Below are 27,500 nucleotides of genomic sequence, written 5' to 3'. Positions count from 1 at the left end.
TCTGCAAGAATTCACTTCTCCTGAGACAGATAGATAAAGAAAGAGAGAATTAAAGAAAAAGCAAGAATTATAATGAATAAAGAGAAATGTGAAAAAGTAGAAAGAAATGTGAAAGGAACAAAGAACATATATGTCGGGAGCAACCTGGATAGATAGATTTCAGCAGTTACTCCCCAAGGACAAACACAGCAACAGGTACAAGCTAGCAGAGGCCCATCAGTGGGGGAAGCACAGTCCACCCAGCATCAGAATATGGTACAAACATAATTAAACTGAAAACCAAACATTGCATTGGAGTCATCAGAAGAAATCTGAATAAGCAAAGAGCAAAGATGGAGTCATTGTGTGAATGTGATTGATTTGAAGTTGGGCCTGAGCATCATGAGCTAATAAATGGACCTCGATTTAAACAGCAAATAAGACAACCCAAATTGCCAATAAAGAGTTCTGATCATAAACATTCGAGAAAGACAAAAGTTGGAACACTAAAGCAGCTGTTTTATAGAGCTGCAAAACAAGGCAGCCATGGGGGCCATTTTAACGACCATCTTGAGCACGAGAAGGTATTGTTGACTTTTTCGACGTGATGTACTTGCTCTTTGAGAGCGTCCGCGAATTGCTGCTGTTCCATAAAAACGATGCTGGGAATGCCGCATTGTTGCAATAGAGTCTCTGATACTGCTACTGCTTTAGCAGCCACAATTATTTCCACCTTCTCGTGGGTTCGGTCAGACAAACTTTTTGGCCTAGATCTTTCACAAATTGCCTTGATCAGGCCTGACTCTCGACTGAGGCTGAATTGAGCCAGAATTTGCAAATTGTCTCAAGGTGTCGGTGATAACTTAGAGGGTGGCAAGACGGCCAAGAGTTATGCACACTCGGCCTCGAAGCTGTCTAACCTGAGTTTGAATCCTGACCCAGCTGTAAGCTGTCATCCTGGTGTTTTACAGGCAGGGTGATTCATCAATGTGTATGCCATCCCTCGGATGGACGTTAGACTGGACGTTCTGTCTGCCAACAATAGTTGGATGTTAGAGATCCCACGGTATCCTTCGTGAAGAGTAGGCAAGCAATTGCTGGCACCATGGCCAAAAAATTCCATAAATTCTCTCCCTAATCCCACCTTCCCCCTATCCAAAGGGTGCAAAAGGGTCAACCTCCAAGTAGTTTGCTGTGACCTTCAACTGGGAATGTGGATTAGTAGTCGTAGTTGTACTCGTTATGTAACTCGCTTACTCTTCACAAAAGACACCATGACATCTTTAACGTCCACCAACTCGTCCTCACAGATGGAGCATCCAGGTTAACTTACATCTGAGTTAACTCACATCTTAACTGTGGTGGAATTCCTGGCCCGTGAAGCACCAGGATTTCCTCTGCTACTCAGGATAACAGATACTCTGCCAGGATAACAGAAGAGTTATCCACCAGGATAACTATTTATCGTCGGGTTAGGGAATTGAATCTGAATTCGACACCCCAAATGTAAATGCAAATGTAAATTTGTAAATACCTGTGCACCATCCTGTCTGACAACATAACCATGTAGTGATTCTTGATAATCACAGGCAGTCTTGGATCTGAAAGCTAATTTTGCATATTCACTACGGAGGATGTTATTTATTTTCTTGTTAAAAAAATTATATTTCGCTTCATTTTGTGTCAATTTTCCTTGTGTGTTCCGACAGGTAAATTTAGCAATTCTCACCATCATGATCACATATTATATCTGTATCTGGAGTTCATGTTTTGGAGGTGGATAAGGATATGCCGCCAAACATGACGCACTGGTCATTTGAGGACGAAATCACACATGGTAAATGCTGTGAACTACAAATTTCATAAAAACATTCTTATCCTGGTGCTGAGTATTTGTGTTCAAATTCAGCTTGCCGAGGCAAGAGATCCTTCCTTGTTACTTTTGCTTCCATTCGCACCCTTGGCAGCATGTCCCGTAAGCTAAATCGGATGACATTATGGCCACGAGATGATTAAGGTAAAGAATGGAGAAAGGTGATTCCTGTGGCTGCCAATACAATCCTGAAGTCCTAAGCCAAGTTTAAATGTTAATCCAAGCTATAGTTTAGGATGGGACGTTTGTCCGTCTTCTTCAATTTCGATGTTTACTCTTTGTAAAGAGCACTGGAAGCGACGCAGATTATCATGACTTATTACAAAGCAGACCATGACAAGTGCTCTGCTGGTATCATAGATCATTGTGCAGCCTTTAATGCCTCGGGTATCCATCACCAGTTAATATTGACCTTGTTAGTAAACATTCTTGTGTTTACCTCTCGGATATCTTCTTACCTTGTTCGGAATGCCCAATCACAATCACTTATTTTTTTTTCTATTTCTATTTTTTCCTTCCCTTTTTTTCTGCTTTTTTCTTCTCTTTTTTTTCCAGCCCTTATGGATGCCGTCAGGTGTCCCTCCATTACACGTGCTTCCAAAGGAATTGTAATAACAAAGTCCCCACGACTCGCGCCGTCGGGTTATCCGGGTTCCAATGCGATCGCTCTTTTGGGATGTGACTCGAGCAAAGAGACAGTCCAAGCAGGCGACGTGACGGCGGGACACAACACAAACGCATGTTCCGCTGAGCCGTAAAGTATCGCCGCAACCCCACTTCTCTTCCAGCCACAATGAGCTGACAAATTGCTTGCTGTTAGCCTGCAATTCATTAAGCCACCTGGCTGACCCAGCACTTGGCATACTCATTTTGTCTTTGTTTGCACGGATATAAAAAAAAAAAGGAGAAAAGGAAGAGAAGTTGAAAATATATATTTAATATATCCATGCGGCGTGCTCATTGCCTTTAATCCTGAGTTGCCCCTCCGGTCGGCGGCTCTGGGCCTGGTGCCAGGTAATTAACTGCGTGTCCCTCTGTGCAGACCCGCGTGCATGCGAGTAACTGCGATTCCCAATGAATCCTGCACGGGCAAGATTATCGGCCTTCGCTGCCAGATTGTCACACCTCTCTCCACACCTGTAATACAGTGTCGTGACTCCGCCATGAATATTTATTAGCGCCGTGAATTCATTTAAGCCGTGAGCTGATTTACTGCGCCGTGGTTTTGAGCGATGGGAAATAATGAAAAATGTTTCTCTCCGTGCGATTTAATCGAAATAGACCGCATCTTGTTTGCTGGCAATTTGAATGCTAAGCAATGGCGGCTTAGCGATAACCTTGGAATAAGTTTCGAAGGTTTGAAGGAAGGCCGGAGTTAATGTTGATATGTTGCCGTTTTGTGTGTTTTTATCGTCTGAATAATGCCTTCTAGCTTTGCACACTCTATTTGCACTTCAATTCCTGGGAATAGTTTCAGAGCACGGGTTCCGCAGGTAAAGAGTGGTGAAATGTGCACAACATGAGACTTCAGGACAAGGGGATGGTACGGTGTTCTTTCAGAGTGTGGATGGCTATTTCATGAGCCACAGCACCCATTATCATGGTATGGGTTATGACGATTCCATCAGTTTTATTCTCACATGTAAAGCTCGAATTCTAATTTTTTATTCTTTCGATCGCTGTACGAAGGTGCGTCCTTGAGTGTCCCTGCGGGCAGAGTGGTCTGAGCAACAAAATATGGCATTTCAGTCAAAAGACCGGTGGTCCAACTCACACATCCTTGATCTTTATGAAGTGTGTGCACTTGTTCTTACACGATCCACAGACACTCATCGACTGCAGAAACAAATCACATCAACGATGACTGCAGTGGTTGCGTTCTCGAATCTCATACTTCCTTGGCAAAATGAAGGCAAATCCGAATTTAAATATCCCATTCGGTACAATCCCAGCAATGGCACTGTATTGTGCAGCTTGACATCTTCAGGACAGGATGTATAGCTGGCTGGGATCATGTTGACATTAAAAAAAAATACATCCCATGATTTTGCAGCAGCCTTTGGTTGGTTGAATGATCTTGTCGTCCATACAAGGTGATTCTTTGTGAAATATTTCAACGATTATTTAACTTCTGAGACAAATGCTTGTGTTTGATCAATCAAAAGTTGACACATCAACAAACGTTGAGGTCTCTCAGATCAACCAGTGAGAAACCAAAAGTTTACTGATACACCAGCATGTGTAGCCTTTCATTTGTAAAGTGCATGAGCGAGGGAATATACGGGTGGGGAAGCAGAAGCAGTTCAACCACAAATTTAACACAGCGAATCGTAAAATAGAAGACCAAACACTTCTGGAATTGCAAGCTGATATTGACACCCTTGGCTAGGGGGTTCAAATGCAGGACCAGGGATGAACTACAACTTGACATAAACGATAATACAGGGTGTCCCAAAATTACGTTGCAACAATTTGATGTGATTTCAATGGGTTGTGGTTACGTCTTTTTGGAACAACCTAGAAACAATACTTTATCCCATTCAGAGTCAAACTAACGAGACAGATTGGTTCGTTGTGGATGTTCGCATAGTGTGTGGCCCACCGACCTACTGATCTAAGAACAGATGCACTGCAACCACCACGTGCTTTTGTTTACAACTGCCATTGGCACTCATGAGTCTTAGCTATTCCATGCCACGGCCTTTCCTCGCTGCACCTGGTCCACTATGCGGTGATAAAAGTGCTTCAGAGACTCTGAGTAATCCCACATGTGGATGTCCAGTTCAATAGGTATGTTTTGCAAAGCTTGAATAGTGCAACTTTGTTGCCGTTGTTACAGGTGGTTTAACGACGGCACCGTAGCGCGCAGTTACATACCGTACGTTTGAAAGTGTGAAAGATTGCATGTCACAACTTTAAACACAACCCTAAGCTTCCACTCAGCTGGGAAAAGAAGTGTATTTCGTTTCCAAGCGCAATAATTCACAAACGATGTCTCCATAATAACTACATGGCGAACCACAATTCTACCACAAAGTTTTTTTTTTCAGATGCCCTCACCTGTCCCGGATAGTCAGCATAAAGGAAGAGGTATCCTTACGGCACTTAATGGGGGCCACATGATGTCCTTATGCTCCGAACCTGTGATCAATCATGGGACCAGCAGAGGAGTTTCAGGCAGTGAACCTTTCTTCTTCAACTTGGGTCTAATGATGGCCGTTCGAGGCTTTTACCAGAATCGGGCCCGAAACAGCGATCGTGCCTTTGCTCGAAATGCTCATTCAGCCACACGTGTCAAACTCACACCAGTCAGCATATTCACATTTGTTTACCTTGAAATCGATTATTATGAAGGTAAATTGTGGAGGTGTTTTTATTTTATTTTATTTTTCTGCTGACACCAGGAAAACAGCAGCTATAGGACCATATATTACCCCCTCTTTCTCAGAGGACAGTGTGTGTGTGTGTGTGTGTGTGTGTGTGTGTGTGTGTGTGGTGTGTGTGTGTGTGTGTGTGTGTGTGTGTGTGTGTGTGTGTGTGTGTGTGTGTGTGTGTGTGTGTGCGTGTGTGTGTGTGTGAGAAAGAAGAGCAAACTGGTCTATAAAGGTAAATCAGCATTCACGTGGTTTTTCAAAAAATATACTGAAAGAAAGTATTTGATTTCTCCTAAACAACACTTTCTTGTCATTTGGCAACAAAGTTACTCCAGCGGACAGTGGGGATACCCATGGGTTCAGATCCGACCCCTTTGTTTGTAAATTTATTCCTGCACATGTAGCAAGTCTGATTGGGTCCAGAACATGTGCAGGAATAAACTAACAACTGTGTGAAGGTGTGGAAGCATCTTTAGATTCATTAATGATTTCCTTGAAATTAATGATGGGTTTGTATTTGATCAGCTTCATTATGATATATATCCAAAAGAACTGGAATTAAAAAAGGAAAACCAAACTCACACTTCAGTTTATATTTTATAATTACAAATCGACATCAATAATAATAAATTTCACATCAAATAATTTGATAAACGAGATGAATCTCCATTCCACATTGTACGAATACCTTTCTTAGACAGCAGTATTCCGAACAAGTTATTCCATGGTACGGTTACTGGTGAAATAATTAGGGCCATGAGAGAAACCACACGCAGCACTGAACTTATTAATAGGTTAAAACAACTAGTCAGACGTTTACTAACCCAGGGAGCTGTAGTTAGCAGATTAAAACAAGTTTTCTTTAAGATCATAAAACGACACCATATAGAATTAGTGAAATACGATACGAATATTAAAATATAATTTACGAGATATTTATATAAATACATTATTAAAAATTTTTTAAATTACTTAAACCATTTTTCTTGTTTGCTAGTTGCAATGCAGCATCTAGAAAACCGTTTATAAATAACCATTTCAATATTTGAATTACAGTTTCATCCAGAGGTGAGTGGGATGGTCGTGTTCGTTGGTGGACATGTTATATTTATGGTAAGATGTGCATGATTTAATGTATTATCATAGAATAAAATGTGTGATGGGAGTTGTAACGATGTGATAATACATTACATCCTCGAGCGAATAGACTCTGATTCGTGATGTTGCATTGATAGGTTGACTGACTGTCTGGAAGCAACAGAAGTTGTGGATCTACTGATGTAGGTAATCTGCTGATGTGGATCCGTGACCGAGGTTGTGGATCCACCGTTTGGAGAGGTTATGGGCTGAAAGGATAGAAACCTCGAGGAAGAACAATGCCCAGCTGATGATTTGTGCGGTTGGAAAACCAACCAATTGCTTATACAGAAGGTTCATATTTTAGGCAAGGGAACGGTGTGTTGAGATTTACAATTTAAATAAAGTTGAATCGAGGATGTTGAAAAATTAACATAATTTACAACAATCCTTATTATATTATATTTTAGGAACAACCGATACTGTATGATTAATAAAAAGTGTCAGATGTCTGTCTGTCCGTCCGACCGTGTTAATTTTATGCTTTTTCTGCAACCGCTTATCCAATTGACACAAATTTTTCACCAAACGTGCGACTACTCATGCAGAATGTTTTAATGGTAACTAGCAGGGACCCGTGGAACAGTTCGGAGTTTAGCAGAAAAACCTCCCTTTATTTGGGTGGTGTATAGGCAACAAAACGCTTCCTTCCATGCTCCCAGAAGTTTATGTTTACTGCTATCAACCCAGTGTTCATTTTTGTCATCCGCACACTTTCATCCAGGCTGTATCACTGTGCCACATGAAGAAATTGAACAGAGTAGCGTTATTGCTGCAAAATATTCCTGATTGCCTCATGTGCAATATATTGATGCTGATTTTTACGAAGCTGGTGTTCATCTGCATTAAGGTCACGCACAGATTGCTGGTGAGATGGAGACATAGCACCATGTGTTTGCTGATGTTGAGCTCCATTGGCATCACGCACAGATTGCTGGTGAGATGTGGACATAGCACCATGCGTTTGCTGATATTGAGCTCCATTGGCATCACACACAGATTGCTGGTGAGATGTAGACATAGCACCATGCGTTTGCTGATGTTGAGCTCCATTGGCATCACGCACAGATTGCTGGTGAGATGTAGACATAACACCATGCGTTTGCTGATGTTGAGCTCCATTAGCATCACACACAGATTGCTGGTGAGATGGAGACATAGCACCATGCGTTTGCTGATATTGAGCTCCATTGGCATCACACACAGATTGCTGGTGAGATGTAGACATAGCACCATGCATTTGCTGATGTTGAGCTCCATTGGCATTATGCACAGATTGCTGGTGAGATGGAGATATAGCACCATGCGTTTGCTGATGTTGAGCTCCATTGGCATCACACACAGATTGCAAGTGATATGGAGACATTGCACCATGTGTTTGCTGATGTTGAGCTCCATTAGCATCACACAGATTGCTGGTGAGATGGAGACATAGCACGATGTGTTTGCTGATGTTGAGCTCCATTGTCATCACGCACAGATTGCTGGTGATATGGAGACATAGCACCATGCGTTTGCTGATGTTGAGCTCCATTGGCATCACACACAGATTACAAGTGATATGGAGATATTGCACCATGCGTTTGCTGATGTTGAGCTCCATTAGCATCACACACAGATTGCTGGTGAGATGGAGATATAGCACCATGCGTTTGCTGATGTTGAGCTCCATTGGCATCACACAGATTGCTGGTGAGATGGAGACATAGCACGATGTGTTTGCTGATGTTGAGCTCCATTGTCATCACGCACAGATTGCTGGTGATATGGAGACATAGCACCATGCGTTTGCTGATGTTGAGCTCCATTGGCATCACACACAGATTGCAAGTGATATGGAGATATTGCACCATGCGTTTGCTGATGTTGAGCTCCATTAGCATCACACACAGATTGCTGGTGAGATGGAGACATAGCACCATGCGTTTGCTGATATTGAGCTCCATTGGCATCACACACAGATTGCTGGTGAGATGTAGACATAGCACCATGCGTTTGCTGATGTTGAGCTCCATTGGCATCACACACAGATTGCAAGTGAGATGGAGACATAGCACGATGTGTTTGCTGATGCTGAGCTCCATTGGCATCACACACAGATTGCTGGTGAGATGGAGACATAGCACGATGTGTTTGCTGATGGTGAGCTCCATTGGCATCACGCACAGATTGCTGGTGAGATGGAGACATAGCACCATGCGTTTGCTGATGTTGAGCTCCATTAGCATCATGCACAGATTGCTGGTGAGATGGAGACAGAGCAGCACGTGCTTGCTGAAGTTGAGCGCCATTAGCATCACACACAGATTGCTGGTGAGATGGTGACAGAGCAGCACGTGCTTGCCGTTATTGATGTGCATCGGGATCATGCACAGATTGCTGGCAAGATGGAGACATAGCAGCACATGCTTTCCGATGTTGAGCTGCATTGGCATCACACACAGATTGCTGGTGAGATGGAGACATAACTGCATGTGCTTGCCGATGTTGAGCTGCCTTGGCATCACACACAGATTGCTGGTGAGATGGAGACATAGCAGCATGAGCTTGCCGATGTTGAGCTGCCTTGGCATCACACACATATTGCTGGTGAGATGGAGACATAGCAGCATGTGCTTAAACATAAAAGCAGCACTTGCTTGCCAGTGTTGAGCTGCATTGACATCACACGCAGATTGCTGACTCACTGTCGTAAAATTGGCACAGCGCCATTGCTGACATAGTCATGACAAATCACGATGGCCTTGTTCAGCAACATCGTGATCAACAACAGTCTTTCTGTTTATTTTTGGCATTTTGGGGGCTTGTATAAGAGTTTAACAAATTAATAATGAGAACAATCAGAAAAAATGGATTTTAATGCAACTTAGCCGTCATCTGCATTCGTACCAGGAACTCATTCTGCGGTCAAGGAATATTCAGTGTTCCTAATTGTCATGCAATAATTAAGAAACATAAACGATGGTTACTAAAAGTGTTTTTTGAAATAATCCATCACTTTAATAATTAATGTTAGTACAGTATTGTTGGCCGATATGTACTGTCGTTAGAAGCCCATGACGTCTATCTTTTCGATATTTGATGATTATTTTAACAATCGCTTTGTTTGTGTTTCACACTAAATGGAAAAAAGCAAAGGAAGGGCATGCATGGCGATTGTGAATATGACAGGTTCGACGATGTGTTCGACCTGAACTGCATGAAAAAATGGCGGACATTGGAGTCAGCTGTCCTACTCTGTAATGACGTCCCAGCCAAAATGATGTAGCATGACAGAAAACTGCCTCTCCTTTAATATATAGATTGTGACGTCAGAGGTCACGCGGTTATGGCAGCCATGTTGGAAAAAGGAAGAAACTTAGGACCTCTATCTCCGAAACCACTCCGTGGAAAACAATTGAGACTTGGCACATGTGAAGTACTCCCCATGGGGAGGGAATGTGTGATTTTTTTTTCTTGATGATGCCATAATTGCATATATATCAAATGCTTTATCCGATTGATGACATCATCGGTCACATGGTTTGAGAGTCATATCTTTTTAACATAAAAACCTTCACATTTCTTTTCATCTGGAACGGCTGAACAGATCGAGGCAAAACTCTGCATGTACGATCGCTTATCCCTGAGGAACTAAAAGTTCTCCACATATGATGTCATAGATCACATGGTTTGGCAGCTATGATTTTTTTGAAGAATATACATTTTAAAATCTTCTTCTCCAGAATAGCTTTACAGATCGAGGAGAACTTCACTTACATGTTCCCCAAGCCTTAGGGATGCCAGGGGGTGTTCATGGATAATTAATAGGTCACATGGTCTGGCAGCCATACTGGATTGAACGAAAATATTTTAAAAACTCTTTTTCTTGAACCGCTTCATCAATCAACGTGTAACGTCACAGTTATGATTTCGCAGTCATGGGAAATATCTGTTTTAAATTTCAACCTGATTGAACGCATGGTCTGGCAGCCAGAATAATTTAATATTTAACCTCGCCATCGAAGATCGGAGGTTACTGTTTTCACCCCTTTCTATTTGTTTGTTACTTACGAAATCTAAAGATTTCGTAAGGGTATTGATGCCTTCCGTTTCTGTTTGTTATTTACGAAATCTAAAGATTTCGTAAGTATATTGATGCCTTCCGTTTCTGTTTGTTTGTTTGTTTGTTTGTTTGTAGGCACGATAACTCGAGAATGGAAGAAGCTACCAATGTCAAATTACACCACGTGATTCAGGAGGCTGATGGCTAGTGCTGATTAGATTTTGGTCAAAATCGGTCAAAGGTCAAGGTCACAGTGAGGTTAAACATCCAAAACATTCGATTTTTGATGGTTTGGTACAGAATCATCGTAGAAACTTCTGGTTTGTGTCGCTTCCTTCTCAAGAGACAGCTTTTATTAGACAAGGTCAGAGGTCAAGTTGACGATTTCGTAAGTACCAGTCAATGACTGCTTGTTTGTTTGTTTGTTTGTGGGCACGATAACTCAAGAAAGGAAGAAGCTACCAATGTCAAATTACACCACGTGATTCAGGAGGCTGATGGCTAGTGCTGATTAGATTTTGGTCAAAATCGGTCAAAGGTCAAGGTCACAGTGAGGTTAAACATCCAAAACATTCGATTTTTGATGGTTTGGTGCAGAATCATCGTAGAAACTTCTGGTTTGCGTCGCAACCTTCTCTTGAGACAGCTTTTATTCGACAAGGTCAGAGGTCAAGTTGACGATTTCGTAAGTACCAGTCTCTGACTTCTTGTTACTTACGAAATCTAAAGATTTCTTAAGTATATTGATGTTTTCCGTTTCTGTTTGTTTGTTTGTTTGTTTGTAGGCACGATAACTCGAGAACGGAAGAAGCTACCAATGTCAAATTACACCACGTGATTCAGGAGGGTGATGGTTAGTGCTGTTGAGATTTTGGTCAAAATCGGTCAAAGGTCAAGGTCACAGTGAGGTCAAATATTCGATTTTTGATGGTTTGGTACAGATAACTCGAGAACAGAAGAAGCTACCAATGTGAAATCACACCACTTGATTCAGGAGGGTGGTGGCTCACGCTGATTAGATTTTCGTCAAAATCGGTCAAACGTCAAGGTCACAGTGAGGTCAAACATCCAAAAATTCGATTTTTGGTGGTTTGGTACAGAATCATCGTAGAAACTTCTGGTTTGCGTCGCTACCTTCTCTTGAGACAGCTTTTATTAGACAAGGTCAGAGGTCAAGTTGACAATTTCGTAAGTACCAGTCTATGACTGCTTGTTACTTACGAAATGTAAGGATTTCATAAGTATATTGATGCCTTCCGTTTCTGTTTGTTTGTTTGTTTGTTACTTACGAAATCTAAAGATTTCGTAAGTATATTGATGCCTTCCGTTTCTGTTTGTTTGTTTGTTTGTAGGCACGATAACTCGAGAACGGAAGAAGCTACCAATGTCAAGTTACACCACGTGATTCAGGACGGTGATGGCTAGTGCTGATTAGATTTTGGTCAAAATCGGTTAAAGGTCAAGGTCACAGTGAGGTCAAACATAATTCCGTAAATTCATGTGGAGAAATGGAGTATTTTTGCTTCGCTCGACGTTACGAGCTCGTTTTAACTTCGATTTTAATTTTGTTTTCGGTTTTTGCGATCGCTTTGGACGCTTAAAACTCGGTTGTCGAAATTCTTGTAAAAATCGGATGTTTTGGAGACGTTTTAAGATTGTATAAAAAATATTTCACTCGACGCGTCACGGGTCGACTCATGATGCAGTGCGCTCGAGCAGACGCGTCGTTGAGTCACGTAAAGGTTTTCCGTGTGCGCGCTGACGGTGTTTTCGATAAAGATGGTGTTTAAAAGTCATTTTTATCCCAATAAAGGTTATCGTCGCATGCCTGACTCGCTGAGCCGTCGGATTCTGTAAAGATTGTTGGTGGATGGCCGAATATTACGGTTTTGTGACTTTGATAAAATAATATTAAATAATTGCGTGGAGAAATGGAGATTTTTGCTTCGCTCGACGTTACGATTTATGATGGTTTGGTACAGAATCATCGTAGAAACTTCTGGTTTGCGTCGCTAGCTTCTCTCGAGACAGCTTTTGTGAGACAAGGTCAGAGGTCAAGTTGACGATTTCGTAAGTACCAGTCTATGACTGCTTGTTTGTTTGTTTGTTTGTTTGTAGGCACGATAACTCGAGAACGGAAGAAGCTACCAATGTCAAATTACACCACGTGATTCAGGAGCATGATGGTTAGTGCTGATGAGATTTTGGTCAAAATCGGTCAAAGGTCAAGGTCACAGTGAGGTCAAATATTCGATTTTTGATGGTTTGGTACAGATAACTCGAGAACAGAAGAAGCCACTAATGTCAAATTACACCACTTGATTCAGGAGGGTGGTGGCTCGCGCTGATTAGATTTTGGTCAAAATCGGTCAAAGGTCAAGGTCACAGAGAGGTCAAACATCCAAAAATTCGATTTTTGATGGTTTGGTACAGAATCATCGGAGAAACTTCTGGTTTGCGTCGCTACCTTCTCTTGAGACAGCTTTTATTAGACAAGGTCAGAGGTCAAGTTGACGATTTCGTAAGTACCAGTCGATGACTACTTGTTTGTTTGTTTGTGCGTTTGTTTGTGTGTTTGTTACTTACGAAATCTAAAGATTTCTTAAGTATATTGATGTTTTCCGTTTACCGGGCGTAGTGGCGTGTGCCTGTAATCCGGCTACTCGGAGGCTTGGGTTGGAGGATCGCTTGAGGACGGGAGCTCTGCTTTGCGCTGGGCCGCGCTATGGGAGGGTGTACGGCAGCCCGGAATCATGGCGAAACCCAATCCTTATCCCTGTGTCGTAAGAGGCGACCAGGGTTGCGTCAGGAAGGGCATCCGGCGTAAAACCTGTGCCAAATCAGTATGCGGATCATAACGGATGATCCGCTGTGGCGACCCCTAACGGGAGCAGCCGAAAGACGAACAACAACATTGATGTTTTCCGTTTCTGTTTGTTTGTTTGTTTGTTTGTAGGCACGATAACTCGAGAACGGAAGAAGCTACCAATGTCAAATTATACCACATGATTCAGGAGGGTGATGGCTAGTGCTGCTTAGACTTTGGTCAAAATCGGTCAAAGGTCAAGGTCACGGTAAGGTCAAATATTCGATTTTTGATGGTTTGGTACAGATAACTCGAGAACAGAAGAAGCTACCAATGTCAAATTACATCACGTGATTCAGGAGGGTGATGGCTAGCGCTGATTAGATTTTGGTCAAAATTGGTCAAAGGTCAAGGTCACAGTGAGGTCAAACATCCAAAGATTCGATTTTTGATGGTTTGGTACAAAATCATCTTAGAAACTTCTGGTTTGCGTCGCTACATTCTCTCGAGACAGCTTTTATTAGACAAGGTCAGTGGTCAAGTTGACGATTTCGTAAGTACCAGTCTATGACTGCTTGTTTGTTTGTTTGTCGGCACGATAACTCGAGAACGGAAGAACCTACCAATATCAAATTACACCACGTGATTCAGGAGGGTGATTGCTAGCGCTGATTACATTTTCGTCAAAATCGGTCAAAGGTCAAGGTCACAGTGAGGTCAAACATAATTCCGTAAATTAATGTGGAGAAATGGAGTATTTTTGCTTCGCTCGACGTTACGAGTTTGTTTTAACTTCGATTTTAATTTTGTCTTCGGTTTTTGCGATCGCTTAGGACGCTTAAAACTCGGTAGTCGAAATTCTGGTAAAAATCGGATGTTTTGGAGACGTTTTAAGATTGTATAAAAAATATTTCACTCGACGCGTCACTGGTCGTCCCATGATGCAGTGCGCTCGAACAGACATGTCGTTGACCCACGTAAAGGTTTTGCGTGTGTGCGCTGACGGTGTTTTCGATAAAGATAGTGTTTAAAAGTCATTTTTTATCCCAATAAAGGTTATCGTCGCATGCCTGACTCGCTGAGCCGTCGGATTATGTAAAGATTGTTGGTGGATGGCCGAATATTATGGTTTTGTGACTTTGATAAAATAATATTGAATAATTGCGTGGAGAAATGGAGATTTTTGCTTCTCTCGACGTTACGAGTTCGTTTTAACTTCGATTTAATTTTGTCTTCGGTTTTTGCGATCGCTTAGGACGCTCAAAACTCGGTTGTTGGAATTCTGGTAAAATCGGATCTTTTGGAGACGTTTTAAAATTGTATAAAAATATTTCACTCCACGTGTCACAGGTCGTCCCATGATGCAGTGCGCTCGAGCAGACGCGTCGTTGAGTTACGTTAAGGTATAATTGCGTGGAGAAATGGAGATTTTTGCTTTGGTCGACGTTACGATTTTTGATGGTTTGATACAGAATCATCGTAGAAACTTCTGGTTTGCGTCGCTACCTTCTCTCGAGACAGCTTTTATTAGACAAGGTCAGAGGTCAAGTTGACGATTTCGTAAGTACCAGTCTATGACTGCTTGTTTGTTTGTTTGTTTGTTTGTTTGTTTGTAGGCATGATAACTCGAGAACGGAAGAACCTACCAATGTCAAATTACACCACGTGATTCAGGAGGGTGATGGCAAGTGCTGATTAGATTTTGGTCAAAATCGGTCAAAGGTCAAGGTCACAGTGAGATCAAATATTCGATTTTTGATGGTTTGGTACAGATAACTCGAGAACGTAAGAAGCTACCAATGTCAAATTACACCCGTGATTCAGGAGAGTGATGGCTAGCGCTGATTAGATTTTGGTCAAAATCGGTCAAAGGTCAGGGTCACAGTGAGGTCAAACATCCCAAACATTCGATTTTTAATGGTTTGGTACAGAATCATCGTAGAAACTTCTGGTTTGCGTCGCTACCTTCTCTCGAGACAGTTTTTATTAGACAAGGTCAGAGGTCAAGTTGATGATTTCGTAAGTACCAGTTTATGATTGCTTGTTTGTTTGTTTGTGAACAGTATTACGGGAAAACTCCTCGACGGATTTCGACGAAACCTGGTGGGGGGTTAGGTATGGTCCAAGGATCATGCCATTAGATTTTTGACTTGGTCCAAAATCCAATATGGCCGCTATGGTGGCCATTTTGAAAAAATATTTGAATTTTTCTTCATTTGCATTTCTACATGTTTTCAGTGATTTCCAACCCCCCCCCCCCAAAAAAAAATTGTTAGAGAAAAAAAAATTTTGCAACTTTTTTTTCAACAAAATTTAGATTTTTTTTTGCATTTCTCCATGTTATAAGTGATTTCCAACAAAAAAAAACATGCAAAAATTATAATTGCGGCTGATTTTGGAACTTCAGGTGGATATACCCACGTAAAATCAATTTCTGTCTCAAGGAATCTAGTTATGACGAATGAATTGAGTATGTAAAAGTTAAAAGTAAAAGGGAAAGTTGCAAACTATAACTCTGTGAGCACTGTTGATGTCAAATTGAATGAATAGGATATAAGGTTCACTTGAGTGACCTAGCAGTATTGGCGGCGGAGGTTTTGCACTCTACCGAGTGCTCCCCCTCTAGTTAACCTCCGCCATCGAAGATCGGAAGTTACTGTTTTCACCCCTTTCTGTTTGTTTGTTTGATTGTTTGTGAACAGTATTACAGAAAAACTCCTCGACGGATTTCGATGAAACTTGGTGGGGGGGGTTAGGTATGGTCCAAGGATCATGCCATTAGATTTTGGACTTGGTCCCCCCCCCAAAAAAAAATTGTTAGAGAATTTTTTCCCATTTCTACATGTTTTAAGTGATTTCCAACGCCCCCCCAAAAAAAAAATAGAGAAAAAAATTTTTTTGCAACTTTTTTTTTCAACAAAATTTCGATTTCGTTTTTTGCACTTTTACATGTTTTAAGTGATTAGGATTTCGACGAAACTTGGTGTAGGGGTGTTAGGTATGGTCCAAGGATCATGCCATTAGATTTTGGACTTGGTCCCCCCCCAAAAAAAAATTGTTAGAGAAAATTTTTATTTTTTGCATTTCTGCATGTTTTCATTGATTTCCAACCCCCCAACCCCAAAAAAAAAATTTAGAGAAATTTTTTTTTGCATTTCTACATGTTTTCAGTGATCTCCACCCCCCAAAAAATTGTTAGAGAAAAAAAAATTTTGCAACTTTTTTTTCAACAAAATTTCGATTTCTTTCTTTTGCATTTCTACATGTTTTAAGTGATTTCCAACCCCCTCCCCCAAAATGGAGAAAAGAACTATAACTCTGTGAGCACTGTTGACATCATATTTAATGAATAAGATATAAGGTTCACTTGAGTGACCCAGAAGTATTGGCGGCGGAGGTTTTGCACTCTCCCGAGTGCTCCCCCTCTAGTTTGAATCTGGGTTCACGGATTTAAATTTAAACTTGTTTCAAGTATGTATAATGATGTAATAATGTGGATGAGGGCAGATCTGGCGACGTTGAAGAGTGCCCTTCTTGAATTGTAGTTCTTGAATTGTAGAGGCACAGATCTAGGTGGGAGCACAAAATTGGGGATGTGATGGAATGAAAAACTTTCGAATTTATGGCTAATGCCATGGCAGCTTGCTGTGAACATTCATTAAAATTTGCTGGATATGTGTGGTCATCATTGAAAGTAAATCTTAATTGTTACACAGCTTTGACAAAGGATGTACTGCAATGTATTTGTTGCTTGGTTAATTTAATAATTTCCACTTTGTTGTTGTTGATGTTACAGCACTGGGACAACGGCCGCGGTGTGCCAGTGCTGTAGCGTACGCGGCGTTTGATCGGCATCTTGGCAGCCAGATCCTGCAGGTACATCAGCACCAACATCTGCACAGTACCAGCACTTTACACGTTCCAAACCCAATTATTCTATTAAATGGAGCAGCAAGAAAATGAGGAGGAATATTCAAAGTAAAATATAACATTGGAGCTAATATTTCGGTTACTTTTTTATTTTTCAATTCTTGACAATTGTTTCCTTTTTATTCCATCCAATATCGAAGCTCATGGAAAAGCAACGTTACAGAGGTTAAATTGGCAATGGACTGACAGTGGGGCATTGGAACTGCAGTTGTACACAACATGAAAGGAAAATAACGAAAAGGAGAGGAGAGGAGAAGAGAAAAGAGAAATGAAGAGAAGAGAAGAGAAGAGAAGAGAAGAGAAGAGAAAAGAAAAAAAATAGGAGAAAGTCACCTGCAAGTTGCATTGGGTTCGGTCAGGTTAATAGGGTACAAAAGATTGTTTGTAGTGATGGGGGATGACATGAAATGCTTGTGCACCACCTTCTGTCAACCTTTCTCCCTCTGCCATTGAGCTGCTCCTTGAGCCTCAAAATCCTGTGCATAAAAAAACGTTCATTTGTCCACTATCTGCTGACGTCTTTTCCAGAAACAGATGTGGAGGAATATGGAAGAACTGAATCACTGAGGGGTATACGTACTGACAGGGGTAATGGAAAGGGAAGTGGATGAGAGATTGACAATAAGCAAAGCTCCTGAGTAAACATGAGGATTTGCCATAAGGTGATGGTAAACTAACACCTTAAATAATTAAATACTTGACTAAGGCCAGACAGAAGTAGCAAGACGGTTCCACACAAGCTGAGGGTAAAGTAGGGGGGGGACAAAGGATTGGAGGTGAGCTGTCAGTCTGGATTTGCTAAACAAACATGGAGTGGGTGGGATGACGAGCTTGTTTGTCTCAGTCTTTCATGCCATACAGGTTTTCTTTTTTGAAAGTGACTATCGGCTCCTATACATATATGACATGCAGCACAAGGACATAATCAGACTGCATTGTACATTTGCATGAATTACATGTATATTGGTTGACGATAGACAAACCAACACAGGATATTGCATTTCAACCTGTGATGCTAGCATTATATGAACTCGTGACTGCATGGGATTACCAACACAGACCAGCCCTTTGAAGGCACTGAAGAGCTGCCTGTACTGTGCAGCACGCTACAATGTTCGTTAATTACTTAAGTTAGCAGGTATTGTTTACTATGTGAGTAAACCGAAACAACAATAACACATATGGATGTTCTCCCCCGCCTCCACCACCCCCTTTTCCTCTACCCTGTGCAAGCAACATTGCGAAGCCATGGCAACAGCCAAGTTTAATTTTCTGAGTTGGAAACTTTTCTGAGCAGCACAACAGAGGGAAACGACTCACCAAATGCACCACAGCTTGAGGAAAGGAGGTGCGAGTAAATGGAGGACACTATTGGCTCCAGTAGATGTAGAAAGGTCGGAGGTCGAAATGGGAGAGTGGAGGAGGGTTGACTTTGTATTGATTGGGCATGGGGCTGACAAGGTAGCTCAGAGGTATCCATATGCATCTTTGGATTGATTGCCTACCCTGGGTTTGATTCCTGACCCAAGTATAAACCTTCACCTTGGTGTTTCTCAGGCAGGGTGGTGCATCAATGAGTGAGTGCACCATCCTTAAGGAGGACATCAACCTGGATGTCCCATCGCTATTGTTTGATGGACGTTAAAGATCCCACCTTGTCTTTTGCATGAGGAAGCCATCGTGTGTCAGCACCCTGGCCATATTAAAAATTCATTTTGTGACCACCTATGGGAAGGTCAGTGGAAAACCACCCAATGTGCTCCTTGTACAGTGACTACTTCAGCACCTATGGTGCTCTGGAAAGACAACATTGACATTGGATTTGATTAAGTGGGGATAAGAGGAAGTATTAGTAGGACGGAAGGACGTGGGTAGAGAGCAAAGATTGTGTTGGACAAGAGCGAGATGGAGCAAAAGAATACGGATGGCAATAAAGGAAGCCAGATGACATCTGACCGACGATTCCACCTGAAAAAAAATAACACAGCAGCAAATATACACAGGTGTGCAGGACCCGCAGGTACAACAGTAATAGACACACAAACATTTTACAATGTTTAAACAAACTTAAAAAAAAAAACTGACGGACACCATCTGATCGGCCGAAGGTTTTGGAAGAGCGAAGGACACGCCATCCGCTTGGTTCGGGTGAAAATCCAAATTGGATAACTTTTCACCTCTTGGCAGAAGGAATAATTGCAAGTGGCCAATCAGCCGTCATTTTCTTTAGAGACAATGTTGATATAACGGCACTGTTAACCATTCGTTTCAGCCAGTGTCCACACGTTCACTTTGTTTTGATTTTTCCTTTCTTTTTTTTTCCAGTCTGTGCTCAAGTTGCTATTTTCCGCAACAATTTGCGAGCTGTGAAGCAGTAAAATGAGTTCCTTCAACAATCTGGTCGATCATTCTTCATAAGCATCCCAACAATTAACTTTGTGCATCTGCTCTGCCCTGACAAAAAACAATCTCTTATGATTTCTCACGAGAAGCGATCGAAATCCAATGAGTACCATAGTCCCTTGAAGCATAGTAGGGGAAACCGGGCATATTGGGACGTCTCTTCCCAACATCCATTCTTAGCCAATAATATTAATTGTCAATGCATTGGTGGCACTTGATGTTATTTCCCAAGAACAGCTGCGAGAGGTGGTGCAACCGATGCAGCCCTCGTCCCACTGCACCCCAGTTCCCCCTTTTTCATACCCCCTGTGTATGCGTCTACACACATCACAAAATAATGAGTTGGGAGGTTGTGAATTGAAGGAAGATTACAAGTTGAAGGCCTGGTATTAAATGAGAAAATGAAATCGATAGCATTTGTTCGGTGATGAATTGGTATATGTGCTGTTTGGTTATAGATGTCGCCATTGTCTTGTGTTTCCAATACATGCCAAAACCGGTGTAGATATCATGCCATGCCGTTTCGACGTGGAACAGTGTCACAAAGTCCTGTTCCACACTTACGCCACAATTGGTTCTTTGTGGTTCTGAGCTATTTTCATCCTGAAAAAATATTCTCTGAACAACTGTTGTCACCGGAATTCTTCCATAAGTCAGGAACATTGTGATCCCACTTGAGTACATTTAGGCAATTTGACTCTGTGACGTCACTGTATGGACAATGCGAGCAAATTGCGATTTCTTAATACCTGGCTTCACGATGTACTCAATTCAAATTAGCTCAGGATAGTTGTGGGATTTTTTTGTTTTAACAAACCAACTTCCTGCTTACACTTAAACAAGAATGAAAGTTCTATTTTTCTTCATCGATGAGATTTTCCAGGCAGAGCACTTCAAGATGATACAGACTGGAAGGTACAACAACCCAATCTCCTCGAGATTTGGTAGGAATCTGATGAGAATTTCCTGAGATCTCATGAGAAGATCCTGTTTGGGGGAGATTTAATGAAAGAATCATAACAAGGAACATATACTCGAATCTTCAGTGTTTTCTCTCGACATCGTTATTTAAAATCTTTTTATGGATTCGCCGTTGGCATTGGCTCCATTGTATGAAGCAAATTGGCATCATAAGCCTGGTTTATAAAGGTGATGTTCGATTCAGAAAATCTACATCAGTCATTTATGCAGATTATGCTCGGTGGTTTATGTTGTACTGGGTGGTTTGGGTTATACTTGGTGGACTGGGTTATTCTGGGTGGTTTGAGTTATGTTGGGAGGTTTGGGTTATGCTGAGTGGGTTGGGTTGTACTGGGTGGGTTGGGTTGTACTGGGTGGTTTGGGTTATGTTGGGAGGCTTGGGTTATGCTGAGTGGGTTGGGTTGTACTGGGTGGGTTGGGTTGTACTGGGTGGTTTGGGTTATGTTGGGAGGTTTGGGTTATGCTGAGTGGGTTGGGTTTTTCTGGGTGGTTTGTGTTATTCTGGATGGTTTGGGTTATGTTGGGAGGTTTGGGTTATGCTGCATGGTTTGGGTTATTCTTGGTGGACTGGGTTATTCTGGGTGGTTTGAGTTATGTTGGGAGGTTTGGGTTATGCTGAGTGGGTTGGGTTTTTCTGGGTGGTTTGTGTTATTCTGGATGGTTTGGGTTATGTTGAGTGGTTTGGGTTATGCTGCATGGTTTGGCTTATTCTTGGTGGACTGGGTTATTCTGCGTGGTTTGAGTTATGTTGAGAGGTTTGGGTTATGCTGAGTGGGTTGGGTTTTTCTGGGTGGTTTGTGTTATTCTGGATGGTTTGGGTTATGTTGGGTGGTTTGGGTTATGCTGAGTGGGTTGGGTTTTGCTGGGTGGTTTGTGTTATTCTGGGTGGTTTGGTTTATGCTGAGTGGGTTAGGTTGTACTGGGTGGTTTGGGTTATGCTGAGTGGGTTGGGTTTTGCTGGGTGGTTTGGGTTATGTTGAGTGGTTTGGGTTATGCTGGGTAGTTTGGGTTATTCTTGGTGGACTGAGTTATTCTGGGTGGTTTGAGTTATGTTCGGAGGTTTTGGTTATGCTGAGTGGGTTGGGTTTTTCTGGGTGGTTTGTGTTATTCTAGATGGTTTGGGTTATGTTGGGAGGTTTGGGTTATGCTGCATGGTTTGGGTTATTCTTGGTGGACTGGGTTATTCTGGGTGGTTTGAGTTATGTTGGGAGGTTTGGGTTATGCTGAGTGGGTTGGGTTGTACTGGGTGGGTTGGGTTGTACTGGGTGGTTTGGGTTATGCTGCATGGTCTGGGTTATGCTGAGTGGGTTGGGTTTTGCTGAGTGGTTTGGGTTATGTTGAGTGGTTTGGGTTATGCTGGGTAGTTTGGGTTATTCTTGGTGGACTGAGTTATTCTGGGTGGTTTGAGTTATGTTGGGAGGTTTGGGTTATGCTGAGTGGGTTGGGTTTTTCTGGGTGGTTTGTGTTATTCTGGATGGTTTGGGTTATGTTGGGAGGTTTGGGTTATGCCCCATGGTTTGGGTTATGCCCCATGGTTTGGGTTATTCTTGGTGGACTGGGTTATTCTGGGTGGTTTGTGTTATTCTGGATGGTTTGGGTTATGTTGGGAGGTTTGGGTTATGCCCCATGGTTTGGGTTATTCTTGGTGGACTGGGTTATTCTGGGTGGTTTGGGTTATGTTGGGAGGTTTGGGTTATGCCCCATGGTTTGGGTTATTCTTGGTGGTTTGGGTTATTCTGGGTGGTTTGGGTTATGTTGGGAGGTTTGGGTTATCCTTGGTCGTTTGTTTATGCTGGCTGGTTTGTTGTTGCCTTCACATCTGAAATTCACGATGGGAATTTATATTTGTTCAAGATGCCATTGATAACTCACCAACTCTTCACATAGACACCCTGGGATCTTTAATGTCCACCAATGGCCAGTGAATGCAGTTAGTTCATCTGGCTTAATGCCTAAAACATGACGTAAATTATAACGGCTCTCGGTAGAGCGCATACCTTCACCAGGCTGAACAATTTACCTTTTCTAGCCCACTGACAGACCGGATCTGGATCCAGACCTGAACAAAAATAGAATCTGCTTGTTCTTGTCACCTAACAAACTCATCCACAAAGTTTTGTCAAAATCCGATTTATAACTTTTTGACATATCACGCTATGTATCATTTTTTTTTTCTTTGTATCTTAATTTTTATATGTATCTCTTAATTTTGAAGAATCACTTTCAAATTCTAATGTCGAGATGTTGATCCGAATCTTCACAAAAATCTAATCAATTTGTCCTTGTCACACCACCAACCAGTCCACCTATTTACCGACACCACCGAAGGTGAGGGAGGTTATGTTTTCACCTCTCTCTGTCTGTTTGTTTCTTTGTTACTTGGCGGGAAAAAAATTTTTGCCAAGTATTTTGGTCTCTGGCATTTGTCTGTCTGTTTGTTTGTCGCACGATTTTTGGCCACAGTTTTCAAGTTAATCGTTCTGAAATTTTTTGTTTGTGTAGTTGACTGGCGAAGGACAGCAAAACTTAATTTTGAAGAAGATCCGAAACCGGATCCGGATCTGAGAATTTATAAGTGATTCTTCACCATTGAGAGATTGAGCCAGAAACGACATAGAGCACAATATCTCAAAACGTTATGGATGGATTCACGCGAAACTTGGTGGACAGGCTGGGAATGCCACGAGGAAGAACTGACTCAATTTTGGTGACGATCTGAGTCTGGATCCAGATACGATAATTATTTAATTTCTGAGTGATTTTTACCATTGTGAGTTGGGGCTAAAAACGATGCATCACATGAAATCTCAAAAAGTTGTGGACGAGATGGGGCAAAACTCGGTGGATGAGTTGATGAGGTGACAAGAACAAGCCGATTAGATTTTGGTTATGGCCGGATTCAGAACCGACTGATCAGTGGCATACAAAATGCACACTATCTAGCCTGGCGGAGGTATGTGCTCCACCGAGTGCTGTTCCAGTTCACCAAGTGTCACTTCATGAGCAATTTTTCATCTGTCTGGCTTTCTGTCTGTCTGTTTGTGTGCAGGATATCTCAAAAAGTCGTGTACAGATCCAGATAAAATTTGGTCGGCAGGTTGGGTGTGTGACAAGAGTGACGTGATTAGATTTTGGTGAACATCCGGAACTGGATCCAGCTATTGGAATTTTAAAAGTGATTATTCACCAGTAGGAGATTTGGCCAAAAACGAGATGTAGCATGATGTCTCAAAAACTTGAGGACGGATTCGGACGAAATTTGTGGACAGGTTGCATGTGTGACAAGGACGAATCGATCCGATTTTGGTGAAGATCCGAATCCGGATCTGGTTATAAGAATTATTTAATTTTTGAAGTGCTTCTTCACCATTGAGAGATAGAGTGAAAAACGATCTAGTACTGCATCGCATGATATTTCAAAAATGTATTGGGCCCGATATGTTCTCGTGGATCAGGCATTACATGGCGGAGGTATGCGCTCCACTGAGTGCCCCTCTAGTTTCGTCTGAATCCATCGATAACTTTTCGAGTTGTCCTGCTCACAGACAGACTTATGCAGTCAGGGGTGAATACATAACCCCCATCCACCTTCCACGGCGTGGCTAAATTGAGGCCGAAAAATGGTTCACTTTACTCTCCTCTCAACAAATTTTACCCTTAATAATTTATACCAGAGTGGTAAGCAATAATTGCCCTGCCATATTTCCACTACCCCCCCCCCCCCAGAAATTTTTATCCACTCACTCATGTTTACCAAAAAGTATAAATCCAGTAATCATGCAGATGCTGACCTTTTTTTTTATTTCCAGAGTTGAGGATTGTGGAAGAGCTAAAACATTGAACAGATCAGGACACAACAGAACAAAAGGAACAGCATTAAAAGAAAAAAAGGGTAAACACCAACAGCAGAGATGAAGGACAGGATAGAGGGAAACTTGAACAAATAATGGATGTGGGGAGGAATGAGGGGTAGGAAATGACGCATGGTGTGAACAAGATGGATGTAGAAGTTTGGGTTATGACCCTCTTTATCACCTAATGCAACATGTCTACAACCACCTTCTATCGGGAGAGGAGCGTCTGTCCCACTTGAAACTATTCATTATGATTATTGTGGTTTGGGTATTGTTTGTAATAATAGATTATTATTATCATTATTATTATTATTATTGTAGTTATCAAATAAAAATATGCACACAGCAAAAACAAACAAACCAAAATACACCTGAGTATCTGAGCGCTGAGGTCCGGACAGACCACGATGGAGATTAAGGAAACGAGATGCATATCGTCTCTGAACTCGACCTGTAATGCACACGCTGACCCTCGTCATTGTCACCGAGTCCTTCAACCATTTCATTCATCAACCAATGAAGATGTGTATTTTCCTCTTAAGAAATTGCGTCGTGACTGAGCAGCGGCAGAAACAATCAACAAAACAGCCTTGTCCTCGGTGTTACTTCCAAACAATATCCATCGAAAAGCCTCCACATGTTTGCCATTACCTGATTGCAGATCCTGTAAAAAGGAGTCACAAGTCATAACGAAGCAATTGTACTTTAAAGGAAAAAAAAACTTTTAAAAGCTGTTTTTCAAACCCGTTTAACAGCTGTGTGCTTTTTCTTTGTCTTCACACCCATTCAAAGCTCAGAAGATGGATAATGAATGGGCATTGGCAAGGAGAGAAGCAAACGTTATCTTGGACAGCGATAAAGAGCATTTCAACTGTGGGATTTGGAAAGTATCGCAAGACCCGACGGAGGGTCGGAGTTCCCAAAACAGGAATGAGGGGACTCCATGGTAAATCCGACCTCTTCTGCACTGTGTCGAGTCGACATGTCGAAGGCACGCAGAGCTTTTCGCTCTTCGGAGTGAGGGGGACACAGATGGGAGAGAGAGAGAGAGAGTGAGGCTTTTTCCAGGACCAGAAAGCTCACTCCAGAGCACTCCACCTTTTGTTGAAACTTTGATCGTTTGCACTCTCGTTTAGTGTTGGCATCTTTAAAAAAGATGTGGATTCGAGGACAGAGTTGTGGCTTCTTCAGGGAGATGGCTGTGCAGGAAGGAATGCAGCTCAGATTTATTACCTTTTCCCTCCTTGTAGCTCACACAAAAGGGAAGTCAGTTTTAACATGTGAATTTAAAATGCCACCACGTATCTGCTTACATAGTTAATGCGTCACAAAGAAGTCATGTCACCATGGCGACATGCCTTTCCTTTATACTTGAATCCATCATCATTTGTTCATCTACTGATGTGAGGACATCCTGCAGTTTATTTGAGTGATGGGCAGCCATTGGCAGTAATATTTTCCCTGCCAAGCTGCATGATATGGAAAAATGGTCCAAAACCTGGAATCTCATCGTCAACCCAGGTGGACTTGTGTTTCTGTTCCGTCTCTCTAGACATATCGTCTTTTCATATCCCTTTCAAAATACTGACTGCTGGAGTTTATTGGAATAATTATTACTCACAACTTGCTGCCTGACCATCTCCGTAAGGTGACTCTGAAAGCTCGAGGTTCTTTGATGTGCCAAGCTTTGCCTCCACACAACTCTGCTTCATGTTCAGCATGCAGCACTTTCATATGGAGTGTCATAGAGTATTCCTTTTCAATGTGGACTGAAGCAGCTGTGCACCAGGTGCCATTTCTTGACATTGAGAAATCTAAAGCCTTCCATTTCATGAGTATCCTTCTCCATGAAGTGGAGGCACTTCCTGCTACATCGGGAAATCTAAGGCCTTGTGTTTCACGAGGAATGTCATGGCCTCCATGAAATGGCAGCACACTTCCTGTTACTTGCTCATTGCAAACACAGGGTAGATACAAGGTGAGCAGAGACACTTGCTGTTCTTCTTGCTCACCATTTTTACTTACGAAATCTTTAGATTTCTTAAGTATATTGATGCCTTCCATTTCTGTTTGTTTGTTTGTTTGTTTGTGTATAGGCACGATAACTCGAGAACGGAAGAAGCTCCCAATGTCAAATTACACCACGTGATTCAGGAGGGTGGTGGCTAGTGCTGATTAGATTTTGGTCGAAATCGGTCAAAGGTCAAGGTCACGGTGAGGTCAAATATTTGATTTTTGATGGTTTGGGACAGATAACTCGAGAACGGAAGAAGCTACCAATGTCAAATTACCCCATGTGATTCAGGAGGGTGATGGCAAGCGCTGATTAGATTTTGGTCAAAATCGGTCAAAGGTCAAGGTCACAGTGGGGTCAAAAATTCAATTTTTGATGGTTTGGTACAGAATCATGGTAGAAACTTCTGGTTTGCGTCGCTACCTTCTCAAGAGACAGCTTTTATTGGACAAATTCAGAGGTCAAGTTGACGATTTCGTAAGTACCAGTCTATGACTGCTTGTTTTTGTGTGTTCATCCTTCCCTGCCCATTCGCCTTAATAAGATGTATCATGTCGAGCATGTTCATGAATTAACGAATAAACCAACTCTTTTTCTTTACGTCCCTCTTCCAGTACTCTTCCCAAACTCTACCCAAGCTCGTTGTTCTCACAAGCTTTAATATTGGCCACTTCATGATGCCTCCTGTCATACATCTCATGTCTCTCTCTCTCTCTCTCTCTCTCTCTCTCTCTCTCTCTCTCTCTCTCTCTCTCTCTCTCTCTCTCTCTCTCTCTCTCTCTCTCTCTCTCTCTCTCTCTCTCTCTTCTTTAGTTTTATTCCTCAGCAATTCCTCATGATTTTCCATGCTCACGTAAAGGGCCCTTTTTTCATTAGATATACAAAATGGCAGTTTTTTTTCCTGAAACCTCTTTAATTTCTATGGGAGATGGCACTGGGAAAAGAAAGAGAAAGAAGGGATTAAAGAGGGAGGGAGAGTGCATGGAAGGGTGATGGAAAATGAAAACACAGTTTGGAGAAGTGTGGGAAGAAGGAAAGGGGGAATGAATGCACAGGAACATTTTCGGGAATGTGGATCGAGTTGGGGGGGGGGGGGATGGTAGG

General features: G+C 42.0%; 1 protein-coding gene across 11 annotated transcripts in view; it reads left to right on the top strand.

The window, feature by feature from the left end:
- LOC147014701 (neuronal PAS domain-containing protein 3-like) overlaps positions 1–27,500 on the top strand; it is a 449,452-nt gene that overhangs the window by 219,734 nt on the left and 202,218 nt on the right. For 7 of the 11 annotated variants that reach the window (XM_085852846.1, XM_085852841.1, XM_085852840.1 and 4 more), the window contains exon 3: positions 17,011–17,090. The exons of the other annotated variants lie outside the window; for them this stretch is intronic. In XM_085852846.1, coding sequence (XP_085708972.1) covers positions 17,011–17,090 — 80 coding nt within the window. The remainder of the gene's footprint in view (positions 1–17,010; positions 17,091–27,500) is intronic. 11 annotated transcript variants of the gene reach the window in all.

Source organism: Eptatretus burgeri, chromosome 13 (assembly GCF_056783735.1).
Source record: "Eptatretus burgeri isolate ZD-2024b chromosome 13, Ebu_testis_v1, whole genome shotgun sequence".
Taxonomy (NCBI): domain Eukaryota; kingdom Metazoa; phylum Chordata; class Myxini; order Myxiniformes; family Myxinidae; genus Eptatretus; species Eptatretus burgeri.
The sequence above is the reverse complement of the archived record's forward strand: the minus strand, read 5'-3'. Positions and strand labels throughout refer to the sequence as shown.